At 34.3% G+C, this 12,690-nt stretch overlaps 1 protein-coding gene across 5 annotated transcripts in view; it reads left to right on the forward strand.

Moving 5' to 3' along the window:
• Positions 1–12,690, forward strand: part of USP32 (ubiquitin specific peptidase 32) — a 250,126-nt gene that overhangs the window by 205,064 nt on the left and 32,372 nt on the right. For all 5 annotated transcript variants that reach the window (XM_031966529.1, XM_031966532.1, XM_031966530.1 and 2 more), the window contains 2 exons: positions 1,064–1,272; positions 11,465–11,649. In XM_031966529.1, coding sequence (XP_031822389.1) covers positions 1,064–1,272; positions 11,465–11,649 — 394 coding nt within the window. The remainder of the gene's footprint in view (positions 1–1,063; positions 1,273–11,464; positions 11,650–12,690) is intronic.

The raw sequence follows: 12,690 nt of genomic DNA on the forward strand, positions 1-12,690 counted from the left end.
TCAGAAAACAATAATTGATCTTAGATAATCCCAAAACACTCATGAAGCATACTATATGCCTCCTAAGAAAGAAGCAATCAATATTATTGTTTGAATATAGGCAGAAGCATGATATTTTTCACTCTCTTTCATTTTTTCCTTTTGTTTGTTATATACAAAATGATTAGTATGGAAATGTTTTATATAACTGCATATGTATATAACTGCATATATCTGAATGCTTATTGTCTTAGGGAGGGATCTGGGAAGGGAGGGTTGTATAGAATTTCGAATTCAGAACTTCAAGTAAAAATGTCAGTTTAAAAAAGAAGAAGAGATGTCTCCTTACTCCCTGTTTAGTGCTACTAACAGGGAAATAGAGAGGTACAAATTAAATATCAAAAACTATCTATAGATCTCAAAGCTAAAAATTAAAAAAGAAAATATGTAAATAGGATTTAATTTTTTAAAGAGGGTAATGTAGTAATGAAAACTTTGTTTTCAGCTATAATAATTTTCTGTCTTTTAGGCTGCTATTAATATAATTTCCTCTCATAGTAATTTATTTGAAGCCAAGGAAGAAGATGTCTTATCTAAACTTTATGCACCACTTGATTCAGTGCTCTGTATACCACTGGCTTTTAATAAATGTTAATTTATACAAAATAAAAATGCCACATAAAGAACAGAATTTCAGAAAGTAAAACCTTAGGTGTTATAGAGCCACCATCTTCACTAGAACTTACTAAGAAAGACATATATAGATTAGAGAATGATTTAATACTGTATTTTAACTTGGAAGAATGGAGAAATTCTGTTAAGTAAAAAACATCTTAGAAATGATTGTGTTTGATGGCATGATGTAGATCTAGGTTTTTGTATGGATCTTTATATAATATTCTGTATTATTTAATTAATTGTGCTGTGAAAATAAGTCCTGATTTTAAGGATCTGTGGAATGTTTTAATAATTTTTGTTTTCCATTCAGTGATATCTATAAAGAAAACTGCTTTGGGCAAGGGATTGAATTTCAGGGTAATAAAGAAAACACGTATATATATTATGCTTCTTTCTGAATTTACAGATTTCTCTGGCTCACCTACAAATGGAATGCTGAATATATCCACCAGTGGTGATGTGGTTCGACCAACTCTTATTCCCAATGGAATGCCAAATACTGTTGTACCATGTGGAATTGAGAAGAACTTCACAAATGGAATACTGAATGGCCATGTGACATCATTTCCTGATAGTCCTTTTATAGGTTACATCATTGCAATCCACAGAAAAATGGTTAGTTACACATCAAAAGAAGATGGGCTTGCTAGCATAATGGGAGTGGGGAGTTGCCAGTTGCCTTTGTAAAACTGACAATACTATTATTAAACCTATGTTCTTAAAACTGTGCTGGGTGATTATAGTCAAGGATATAGGATGTGTAATGCCTGCAGTGGAAATGATACTGCTTCGTTTAAGAATTAAAAGGCAAGTAGTTGCATCTATCAAGTTTAACTAATCTAGGAGAGTTTAATTTATGTCGCATAATCTTGTAACTATGTATTTCTCTTCTTTCTCCTATTATAAGATAAGCTTGCCCAAAATTGTTACTTCTTAGCCCCTGCCAGGCAATGATTGTAGCTATTCATCACTTTTTGTAAAGCACCTTCTACATATTAGGCACTGGGATAACAAAGAAAAATTAAATATGAGGGATGGCTACTTGGTGTAGTGGATAGAGCATCTGCCTTGAAGTCAGGAGGATTTGAGTTCAGATCTCGCTCAGACACTTAACACTTCCTAGCTGTGTGACCCTGGACAAATCACTTAATAAGTCCCAATTGCCTCAGCCAAAAAAAAAGAAAAGAAAAATGAAAGAGAAAAACATGATCAGATCTGCATTTTAAGAATATCAGTTGATAACCTGTAGGTAGGTTGAACCAGAGACAAAATAATTTGGGAATAGGAACACCAGTTAAGAAACTATTGTAGAAATCCAGGCAAATAATAATAAACAAACTGAACAGGAATAGAAGCTGTATGAGTAGAGGGGATGATAGACACAAGAGATATTGTGAAATAGATAAAATGAACAAGATTTAGCAATTGATTGGGTATAGAATAATTAGAATACATATGGGGGAGAGGAAAGAGAGAAGAGTTTAGGCTGATTGGAGTATAGAATAATTAGATTACATGTGGAGGAGAAAAAAGAGAGAAGAGTTTAGGCTGATTGATTCCAAAGTGGTAAAATTGGATGATTGGAAGAAAAGTGGGGTCCTCAAGAGAAATATGAAATGTTAGAATAGAGATAAGTTTGGAAAGAAATTTAATAGCTATGAAGGGAAAATTGGGGGGGGGGGCATTAGATTTGATAATTAAGAGATCATTGGTAACTTTGAAGAGAACAGTTTTACCTTAATGATGAGATCAGAAACCAAATTGCAGAGGGCTTAGAAGAGAAGAAGTAAAGAATCTAGTGTAGAGTTTTGCCAAAAAGGAGAGGCAAGTTATGAAATGATAGCTAGCAGGGATGAAGGGGAATGATAGCAAGGAAGAAAAAAAAGTGGATGTGTTTGTAGGTAACAAGGAAGGGGCAAGTAAGTAGAACATTAGAGAGTAAAGAGACAAAGAAGCAGAAAATGGAGATTTTTCTCTATCTCAATACAGGGCATGGAGAGAAATAAAAGAGACACATAGCAGAAGTAAACTAGGATTGGGGATTGACAGGGCATCGACACCCAAAGGACAAGGGGGCAAGGCATTTCAGAAGAGAAGATGGTATTGAGTTAAATTGCTCCACCAAAGGACTGAGATAGTTGAGAGGAAATTGAAGACAGTGCAGTTGTGATAGCCTGGGAAAGGAATCAGGGAATAGAAGTCACAGGGAAGATTAAGAATAAAATTAAATCTACTGGTCATCCTGCCATCTGGGGGAGGAGGTGGGGAGAAGGAGGGGAAAAATTGAAACAAGAGGTTTGGCAATTGTCAATGCTGTAACGTTAGCCATACATATAACCTGTAAATAAAAGGCTATTAAAAAAAAAAAAAAGAATAAAGTTAAGCATATACTTTAACATATTTAACATGTATTAGACTACCTGCCATCTAGGGGAGGGAATGGAGGGAAGGAAAAGTTGGAACAGAAGGTTTTGCAATTGTCAGTACTGAAAAATTACCTATGCATATATCTTATAAATAAAGAAAAGCAATAGAAAATTATACAATAAAAGGTACAAAAGTTTAAAAAAAATACATGCATAGGTAACATGTTAAATATGTTAAAGTATATATTAAATAAAATATATGTATACATGTCCATACAGTTATTTTGCTATACAAAAAGAATCGAACTTTGAAATAGTGTACAATTAACCTGTGAAGGAAATCAAAAATGCAGGTGGACAAAAATAGAGGGATTGGGAATGCTACATAGTGGTTCATTCTCATTTCCCAGAGTCCCATGCATATATTTTGTAAATAAAAAGTTATTAAAAAAAAAAGAAGAAAGTTGGGGTATTAAAAATATAGGAAAAGATTATAAGCAAATAGAGAAATTTTTGAGTTCTGAACATGGAAATAGCAATAGTTGTAGTTGATGATGTAATAAAAGAGTATGACCATATATGTAGCTAAGATAGATTTGGAAAATGTTATGTAAACTGAGAAGAATGAAAAGCTGAGGGAACTGGGAAGGATTTGAGGGAGCAATAATATTGAAGTCCTCTAATAGGAGAGCAGGAGAGAATTTACCAACTAGGCACTGAACTCATAGACAAAAGAAAAATGTCTTGGAGGTTAGTAGATAACAGCCACTAGGATCTGGATTGGCTGAAAGATTTTAATAGTATTTTTCTTTATTGTGTATCTAAGTTATATTTTAATATATTTAACATCTACTGGTCATCCTGCCATTTAGGGAGGGGTAAGAGGTGAAAATTGAACAAGAGGTTTGCAATTGTTAATGCTGTAAAGTTACCCATGTATATATCCTGTAAATAAAAGGCTATTAAATTAAAAAAAAAAAAAAAAAAAGATTTTAATAGTATTTTTCTGAAAAGAAAAGAGAGTTCTGAGGGATGGTTGTAGAAGAAAAGTCTAATTAATACTTTGTTGTTGAAATTGTGAACTGATCCAACCATTCTGGAGAGCAATTTGGAACTATGCCCAAAGGGCTATCAAACTGTGCCATACCCTTTGATCCAGCAATGTTTCTACTGGGCCTATATCTCTTTTTTTTTTTTTTTTTTTTTTTAATTTATTTATTTTTTTTTTTTTTAATTTAATAGCCTTTTATTTACAGGATATATACATGGGTAACTTTACAGCATTAACAATTGCCAAACCTCTTGTTCCAATTTTTCACCTCTTACCCCCCCACCCCTTCCCCTAGATGGCAGGATGACCATTAGATGTTAAATATATTAAAATATAAATTAGATACACAATAAGTATACCTGACCAAAATGTTATTTTGCTGTAGAAAAAGAATCAGACTCTGAAATATTGTACAATTAGCTTGTGAAGGAAATCAAAAATGCAGGTGTGCATAAATATAGGGATTGGGAATTCAATGTAATGGTTTTTAGTCATCTCCCAGAGTTCTTTTCTGGGCATAGCTAGTTCAGTTCATTACTGCTCCATTTAGAAATGATTTGGTTGATCTCGTTGCTGAGGATGGCCTGATCCATCAGAACTGGTCATCATATAGTATTGTTGTTGAAGTATATAATGATCTCCTGGTCCTGCTCATTTCACTCAGCATCAGTTCATGTAAGTCTCTCCAGGCCTTTCTGAAATTATCCTGTTGGTCATTTCTTACAGAACAGTAATATTCCATAATTTTCATATACCACAATTTATTCAACTATTCTCCAACTGATGGACATCCATTCAGTTTCCAGTTTTTAGCCACTACAAAAAGGGCTGCCACAAACATTCGTGCACATACAGGTCCCTTTCCTTCTTTAAAATCTCTTTGGGATATAATCCCAGTAGTAACACTGCTGGATCAAAGGGTATGTACAGTTTGATAACTTTTTGAGCATAGTTCCAAACTACTCTCCAAAATGGTTGGATCTGCTCACAACTCCACCAACAATGCATCAATGTCCCAGTTTTCCCGCATCCCCTCCAACAATCATCATTATTTTTTCCTGTCATCTTAGCCAATCTGACAGGTGTGTAGTGGTATCTTAGAGTTGTCTTAATTTGCATTTCTCTGATTAATAATGACTTGGAGCATCTTTTCATATGACTAGAAATAGTTTCAATTTCTTCATCTGAGAATTGTCTGTTCATATCCTTTGACCATTTTTCAATTGGAGAATGGCTTGATTTTTTATAAATTAGAGTTAATTCTCTATATATTTTGGAAATGAGGCCTTTATCAGAACCTTTGACTGTAAAAATATTTTTACTGGGCCTATATCTCAAAGAAATCTTAAAGGAGCGAAAGGGACCCATATGTGCAAAAATGTGTATGGCAGCCCTTTTTGTAGTGGCAATGAACTGGAAACTAAATGGATGCCCATCAGTTGGAGAATGGCTGAATAAGTTATAGCATATGAATGTTATGAAATATTATTGTTCTGTAGGAAACGATCAGCAAGATGATTTCAGAAAGGCCTGGAGACTTACATGAACTGATGCTAAGTGAAGTGAGCAGAACCAGGGGAACATTGCACATAGCAAGAAGACTATGTGATGATCAACTGTGATAGATTTAGCATTTTCAACAATGAGATGATTCAGGTCAATTCCAACACTTGTGATGGAGAGAGCCATCTACATCCAGAAAGAATACTATGGGGATTGAATGTGAATCACAACATAGTATTTTCACTTTTCTTTGTTGTTGTTTGCTTGCTTTTTTGTTTTCCTTCTCATTTTTTTCTTCTTGTTCTGCAGCATGATAATTGTTGAAAATATATATAGAAGAATTGCACATTTTTACTTACCTTCTAAGGGAGGGGAAAAAATTTTGAAACAAAGTTTGCAAGGGTTAATATTGAAAATCATCTTTGCATATATTTTGAAAATAAAAGGCTATTTTTTTTTTCAAAAAGAAAAAGAAAAATCTAGAAATGACAGTAGAGAGCAAATACCCCACTTTGAGCAGTGAGTTGAAGATAATAAGTGAAAATGCAAGTATAGTGCAAAGGAAGCAGTGCCATCAGGAGGAAGTCAGGTTTCAGTGCCAGAAGATTAATAGTAGGAAAGGAGAAGGATTAGGATGAAATTAAGTTTTTAAATTATATAACAATTGTAGAAGGAATAGGAAATTTTGAATAGGGAGATTAAAAGGCTTAATTAGAGATGAATGGGAGGAAAATAATGACCATTTGGGAATATAAAGAATGGGATTTATGTATCAGCAGTAGGTAGTTTAGATTTACTGAAATATGGGATGTGGTACCCAAAGTAGTAAAACATGCTGTTATTCTGCTGAGTATAGACAGAGTACTATCTTGAAGAGAGAAAGATGATTATATTCTTTAGAGTTTTCCCTTGAGATGTTCAAACTTTTGTCAGATCATAGTTTTGACCATAAGAAATAGAAGAAAAAAATAGAATTTTAAATTGTCATAGAAGAGAGGAGAAAATTTCCAGAAAAAAGGCAATTAGTATGAAATTCTACAAATAGAGCAAGAAATCTATATAAAGCCTTTGTATTTATGGCCTCATCTGAGAAATTTTAAAAGAGCCGTTTTTATAGACTCATAAGGCTCAAAGTTAGATTTTCAATAGATGGTGAAGGATTAAATGTAATAGACTGTGGGTAATTTGTTCATATAGTTTGGCAGTAAAAGGAGAACACCAGGACTATTTAATCATGTTAAGGCTTTTATACAAGTTGTAAGTGAACTATTTGAGAACAAATGGTAATGAGAGAGATGATGTTGTGTGGGAACTTAAGTCTTTGAAGATTCAGTAATTTGAAAGATCTGCATTACAGATAGAAAATTATGAACACTGTAGCCATTCCTCTTAGACTGAGAAAGTAATATTAAGAGGTTAAGTTTGGATATATATTGTAATGGAGAGGAGAATCAGGTGAAAGAACATCATAATGAATAACCTTAATATTTTAAAAAGTGTTAGACTTTGTGAGATGATGACATGGGTTCAAATCTAATATCTAGCTATAATGTATAATATAATCTATGTCTAGTAACATCAGATCCAAGTGGCTTGACCTCTGTGAGCCTTAGTTTTATTATCTGCAAAATGGGAATAATAATAACAACTTGTAATTTGTACCTTACAGAAATGTTGCTAACCTTGACTTGCCCTGTTAGTGTCAATCTCTACAATGTAGGTCATCTGCAAAAAGTAGAAATGGAAAGGAAGTGGGTACTTAAGAAGAAAGGAACTCCTCCAGACTTTGATTGTGTTTAACACTCATCTTATAACATTGCAAAATAGAAGGTAGTGCTTATGGGTCAAAATAATAACCTGTCACAGATGATCCTTTTTCCCTCCAAGCATTGTTTGTTTGTTTGGCTCATAATTAGGATTTCATTGGTTAAAGAGAACTTCCTCCATTCATGCAGACCCCAGGTATATACATATATAAAATAGGCATACAAATCAACCATTTACTGATAACAAATTATTTCATAATAATTCAGTTATGAGACCTCATATGGGGTTGTGAACCATAATTTAAGAAGCTGGGATCTAGGCTTGCAGCTGGGAGCTTGCACATGTATATTTCTGAGTAAATCTAGCCCAAGTAAGACTTTCTATCACCTCCCTAGGATCATGTAAACCTCTCACTTATCGTTTTTTTTTGCATAAGCAATTCACTTAATAAAATATTTCAGCCTATACTTAATAGTATCATAGATTTTGAATTGGGAAAGGCCTTAGAGATTATGTAATACAACCCACTAGTTTAAAGATAAGGAAACAGGGACCAGAGGAGGTCAACAAACATTTTTGAAATATCTACTTTGTGCCAGGCTCTATACCAGGCATTTGGAATACAGAGACAAAAATTAAACAGTTCCTATATTCAAAGAAATTGCATTCCATTAGGGTAGAAACAATGTTCATATACGAATTTATAAAGAAATTATGCCAAATAAATGAAAGGTGGTTTTGGAAAGGAGTTGATGTTAGCTAAGAGGATCAGAAAAGGTTTTCATACAGAAGTTGGTATTTCAGTTGAATCTTGAAGGAAGCACGAGATTTGACAAGGCAAAGAGAGACTGCATTTCAGACAGGCAATTTTGCTAGTACAAAGGTATAGAGAGAAATGTTTAAGGAACACTTAGGCCATTTTGACTGAACTACAGAGTGAAGAAGGGGAGAATAATGTGTGATGAGTGTAGAAAAGTTGGTTGAGGCCAAATTGAGAAGGATTTTAAACATCAAACAGGAATTTATATTTTCTCTTAAGAGACAATATGGAGCATTGGAGTATTTTGAATGGGGGAAAAGGAAGAGATAACATGGTCAGACTTGGACTTCAGTTTTATATTGAATTGTGGTTGATTGGTGTCTTATGTTCTCAAAGAGGACCAAAATGAAATCACTGTTTCAGTCACCAATAACTGATCAATACAGATTTGTAATGCTGTGCCATAGGTTGAACACAAAGAGAGTCCCTAACTCTCCTGACTCCCGATTAACCCTAAATACCTGATTCTAACTGTACATTTTGCATTTCTTCTGAACTAGTTCAATTTTGCTTTACTTATAGAGCATCTTCTCTCATGAGAGCACGCCATGCGGGGCGGTCCTGTGCCAGTGTCTCTTATGTCATAGAATCAGTTCTAAAGTTAAGAGAGACCTTGAAGGTGTCCTTATGTTGCTTTTTCTGGTGCCTTGTTAGTGCTTGCCATGTGTAAGTTTGCCATAAAATAATCTTTTTGGCAAGCGTATATTTAGCATTTGAACAGTGTGGCCAGCCCAGTAGAGTTGTGCTCTCTGCAGTAGAGTTGGAATGCTTGGCAGTGTAGTTTGAGAAAGAATCTCAGTGTCTGATACCTTATCCTACCAGGTGATGGTCAGAATATTGGATGTATTGGAGTTGGGAAAAGATTTTTGAGGCAGGCCAATTAGGAAGACAGTACGGTAGTATAGGAAAGAGGTGATGAAAGTGGCTATGTAAGAAGATAGGTTGGAATAAGTAATGTTGTGGGGTCTCAAATAATTGATTGGTTGATTGATTAGATATGTGGGGAGAAGGATGGTAACAAGTTGAGGATAATGCTGAGGTTGCAAAGCTGCAAGACCAGAAAGATAATAATTCCTTCTATTTAAAATAGGAAATTAAGAATGGTGTGTTTGAGATGTATTGAATTTGAAGTGGCTATAAATATCCAGTTTGAAATGGTCTAGGAGACAGCTTGAAGCTTCAAGGAAAGAAACCGAGACTGAAGGAATGTAGGATTAGAGAAAAGGATTCGGTGCAGAGGCTTAGGGATTACTCATGGTTGCAGAATATAAATGATAAGTCAATAAAAGCCACTGAAAAGGGGCAATCAGATAGGTTGGAAGATCGGGGGGAATGAAGTCATAAAAATCTAGAGAAAAGAGAAAATCCAGGAGGAAAGAGGGTGGTCAATAGTGTAAAATGATGTAGGGAGGTTAAAAAAAAATAAATAAATAAAAGATGAGAAGAGACCATCAGATTAGAAAATTATTAGAAGTAATTGAAAATTTTATTAGTAACAACTAAATTATTTTATCTGAGTGATCAGATTGAAAGCCAGATTGCAAAGAATTGAGAAAAGTGAATGAGAAGTGAAAGCAATGAGCAGACAGCTTTTTCTAGGAGTTGGCTGTGAGAGAAGGACCAACTTAAAGAAAAGCTTTGAAGGGAAAGTAAATTATTATAAGAGTTTTTGTTATTGTTGCTTTTTTTTTTTTTTTTTAATGGATAGAAGAGACCCAGGCATGTCTGTAAAAAGAACTAAGAAAAAGAAAAAGAACTAGAACATAGGGCAATCTGATGGGGAAGAACTAAAGAGGATAGGATTAAGATCTCGTAGAAGGGTGTACCTTAACAAGGAGAAGTAAAGGAGAGGGTAATGGAAAGTTTAATGTTATCAAGTACTTTTTTTTAATATAGAGAAAGGGAAAAAGGATCTTCTGATCTTAGATGATTGCTAGAGGCACTGAAAAACCTATGCCCACAGCCACAGTGTTCAATCAGTGAGACTTGAATCCATGGCTTCCTGACTCCAAGCTCAACTCTAGGTCTTACAAGTATTGCTGCCTTTCTTTCCAGGCTTTATTAATGCCATTTGGTTTTTTACACCATCTCCATTGAACCTTCTCTCGTAATAGGTAAAGTCTCTTAAAACCAATCATCAAAATGCAGTATTTCACATCCTTTTCTTTTACCTAGAGGAGGAATATATATTTCTTTAATGTATGTGACCACTATTGGTTATCTGTGTTCAGTTTCCTTCCTTTTATTGTTGCTTCTGTTTACATTATTATAGTAGTTTTATCCTAGCTCTGCTTACTTTTCTCAGTAATAGTTCATACAAGTCTTTTTTTCTTTGAATGCTTCAGTTGTGAACTTTGAACAGCATCTCTGTTACAAAGCCAGACAGGTAACCAAGTGCTCTGGACAGCTCTTCTTGACTATTAGAAAACATTAGCAGTCCTTTCTGTGTAGAGCTTTGAAACTTAGAAAGTGTGTCTAATTTGAAGTTCACCCCAATTCTAAGGTAAACTGTGCATATGACATTTACAGATAAATAAACTGAAGGCCAGAGAGATTCTATGACTTGCTGAAAGTCACAAAAACAGTGGAAAAGCTACAAGTATCTCAGATCTCTGGGGCATTGGATCAGTACTTTTTCAACTTTGTGGCAGTTTTTCTAAAGGTTTTTATATTCCCTAAGAAAAAAATTTGATCTTAGTAGTGCTCTCCTTTCATTGTATAAGAGTTAGTTCCTTTTAATTTGCATTTGTTTGGTAACTATTCTTAAACAGTTGATTTTTTTTTCTCAGCTTCTAATTGAGAAACTACCAGCAAACTTTCTGTTGGACTCCACTTAAATTTTCTAAAGCAGTTCTTCCTGAGCCTACTTACACAGTATGTTAGGTATATTTATTTTAAAAGATATCATCAAATTATTTTTAAATTTTCAAACCGAAACTACTTTAAAATTCACATTACTTTTAAGAAAAATTAATTTATGTGTTGTCCCTTCAAAGAATTAGAATGCTTGTATAGTAAAAATAAGACCTAAAAAAGATACCATATCTCTTAAAAAGGTTGGGAATAACAATAATAATAATAATAAGTGGTATCTGTTGTCATCTTCTCAGTAGCTTAGTCTTGGGAGAATACATTTCTAAGCACTCTAGTGTTTACTGAGAGAACTTCTTTAGAAATGCTTTAGAGGAGCAGCTAGGTGGTGCAGTGGATAGAGCACCAAACCTAAAGTCAGAAAAGTACTGCTCCTTTGGATGCATCTTATGTTTCAGCTTTCTGTTTTCTTGATTTATATATATATAGATGAGGACAGAACTTTACTTTCTGTCATCTCAGAAGAATCGCCCCAGCCTCTTTGGCATGCCATTGATTGTTCCATGTACTGTGCATACACGGAAGAAAGACCTCTATGATGCAGTGTGGATTCAAGTGTCCCGACTAGCCAGCCCACTTCCTCCTCAGGAAGCCAGTAACCATGCCCAGGATTGGTGAGTGTGGGGGGGTTTATGTGGTATGTTTTGTTACCCAAGGCTCTGAAGCAATAAGCAATGATTTATAGAAACTTTGCACAATTTATGGGGGTATACCTAAGTGTCAGATTAATGAATAAATAGTAGCTAAAGAGCTATCTAGAGGACATCAAATCCCAACCTTTGCCATTTTTATCCTGCATAGAAAATTGTAGCCTTTCCCCATCTAACCAACTCTAGTGATGAATAACCTTTACTTTGACTTATTAGATAAACTTTAACTTTTTACTATAGACCATCTTTTATGTATTTTTTCCTCACTTTGCATATACATTCTACAGATGGATGTTTGTCACAGTGCTATGAAGTTGAAAATATGACTCATTTATTTCAGTATGTGTGTAGAATGTTCTCTGCCATGAGAAATTAATCTGTTGGGTCATTTCTATGTTGAGTTCTTTTAAGCTTCAAAAACTGGAAAAAATACTGAAAGATATAAGCAAGACTTAAATTATTGTCCTTACTTTTTTTTCCATTTTAGCAAACAACATTTTTGTGCATTAAGCATCTATTAAATTGTCTGTGTTAAATAGACAATAAAATATTTATGTGCCAAAGGCTTAGATTATAATACAGAAGTAAATAAAAGATAATCCCTGCCCTTAAGAGAAAAAAGAGATATACATAAATAATTAGAAAATAGAATATAAGAGAGTTATAAAGTGTTTTATAGATTCAGGGGTCTTCGGAGATCATCTGACTCTACTTTTCTCATTGTAGAAATGAGAAAATTGAAACCCACAGAAAGGTTAGGTGATTGGCCTAAAGTTTCCCAGAGATAGCAAAGACAGAACTTACCACATACCCTGGCTCTCCAAGTCAGAACCCATGGTCATGCCTGAAGGGCAGATCACAGTCAGTCTTTCTTTCTCTCTCTCTCTCCCTCTTTCCACTCACTCCTATTTATGTCTAAGGAATATCAAGTTTAAAATGACCATCCACGGAAGCTTCGAAGAGGGGAAAGGTGTTATTAAAGATGAGCCTTTCAGTAGATGGAAG

This window comes from Sarcophilus harrisii, chromosome 4 (assembly GCF_902635505.1).
Source record: "Sarcophilus harrisii chromosome 4, mSarHar1.11, whole genome shotgun sequence".
NCBI lineage: Eukaryota > Metazoa > Chordata > Mammalia > Dasyuromorphia > Dasyuridae > Sarcophilus > Sarcophilus harrisii.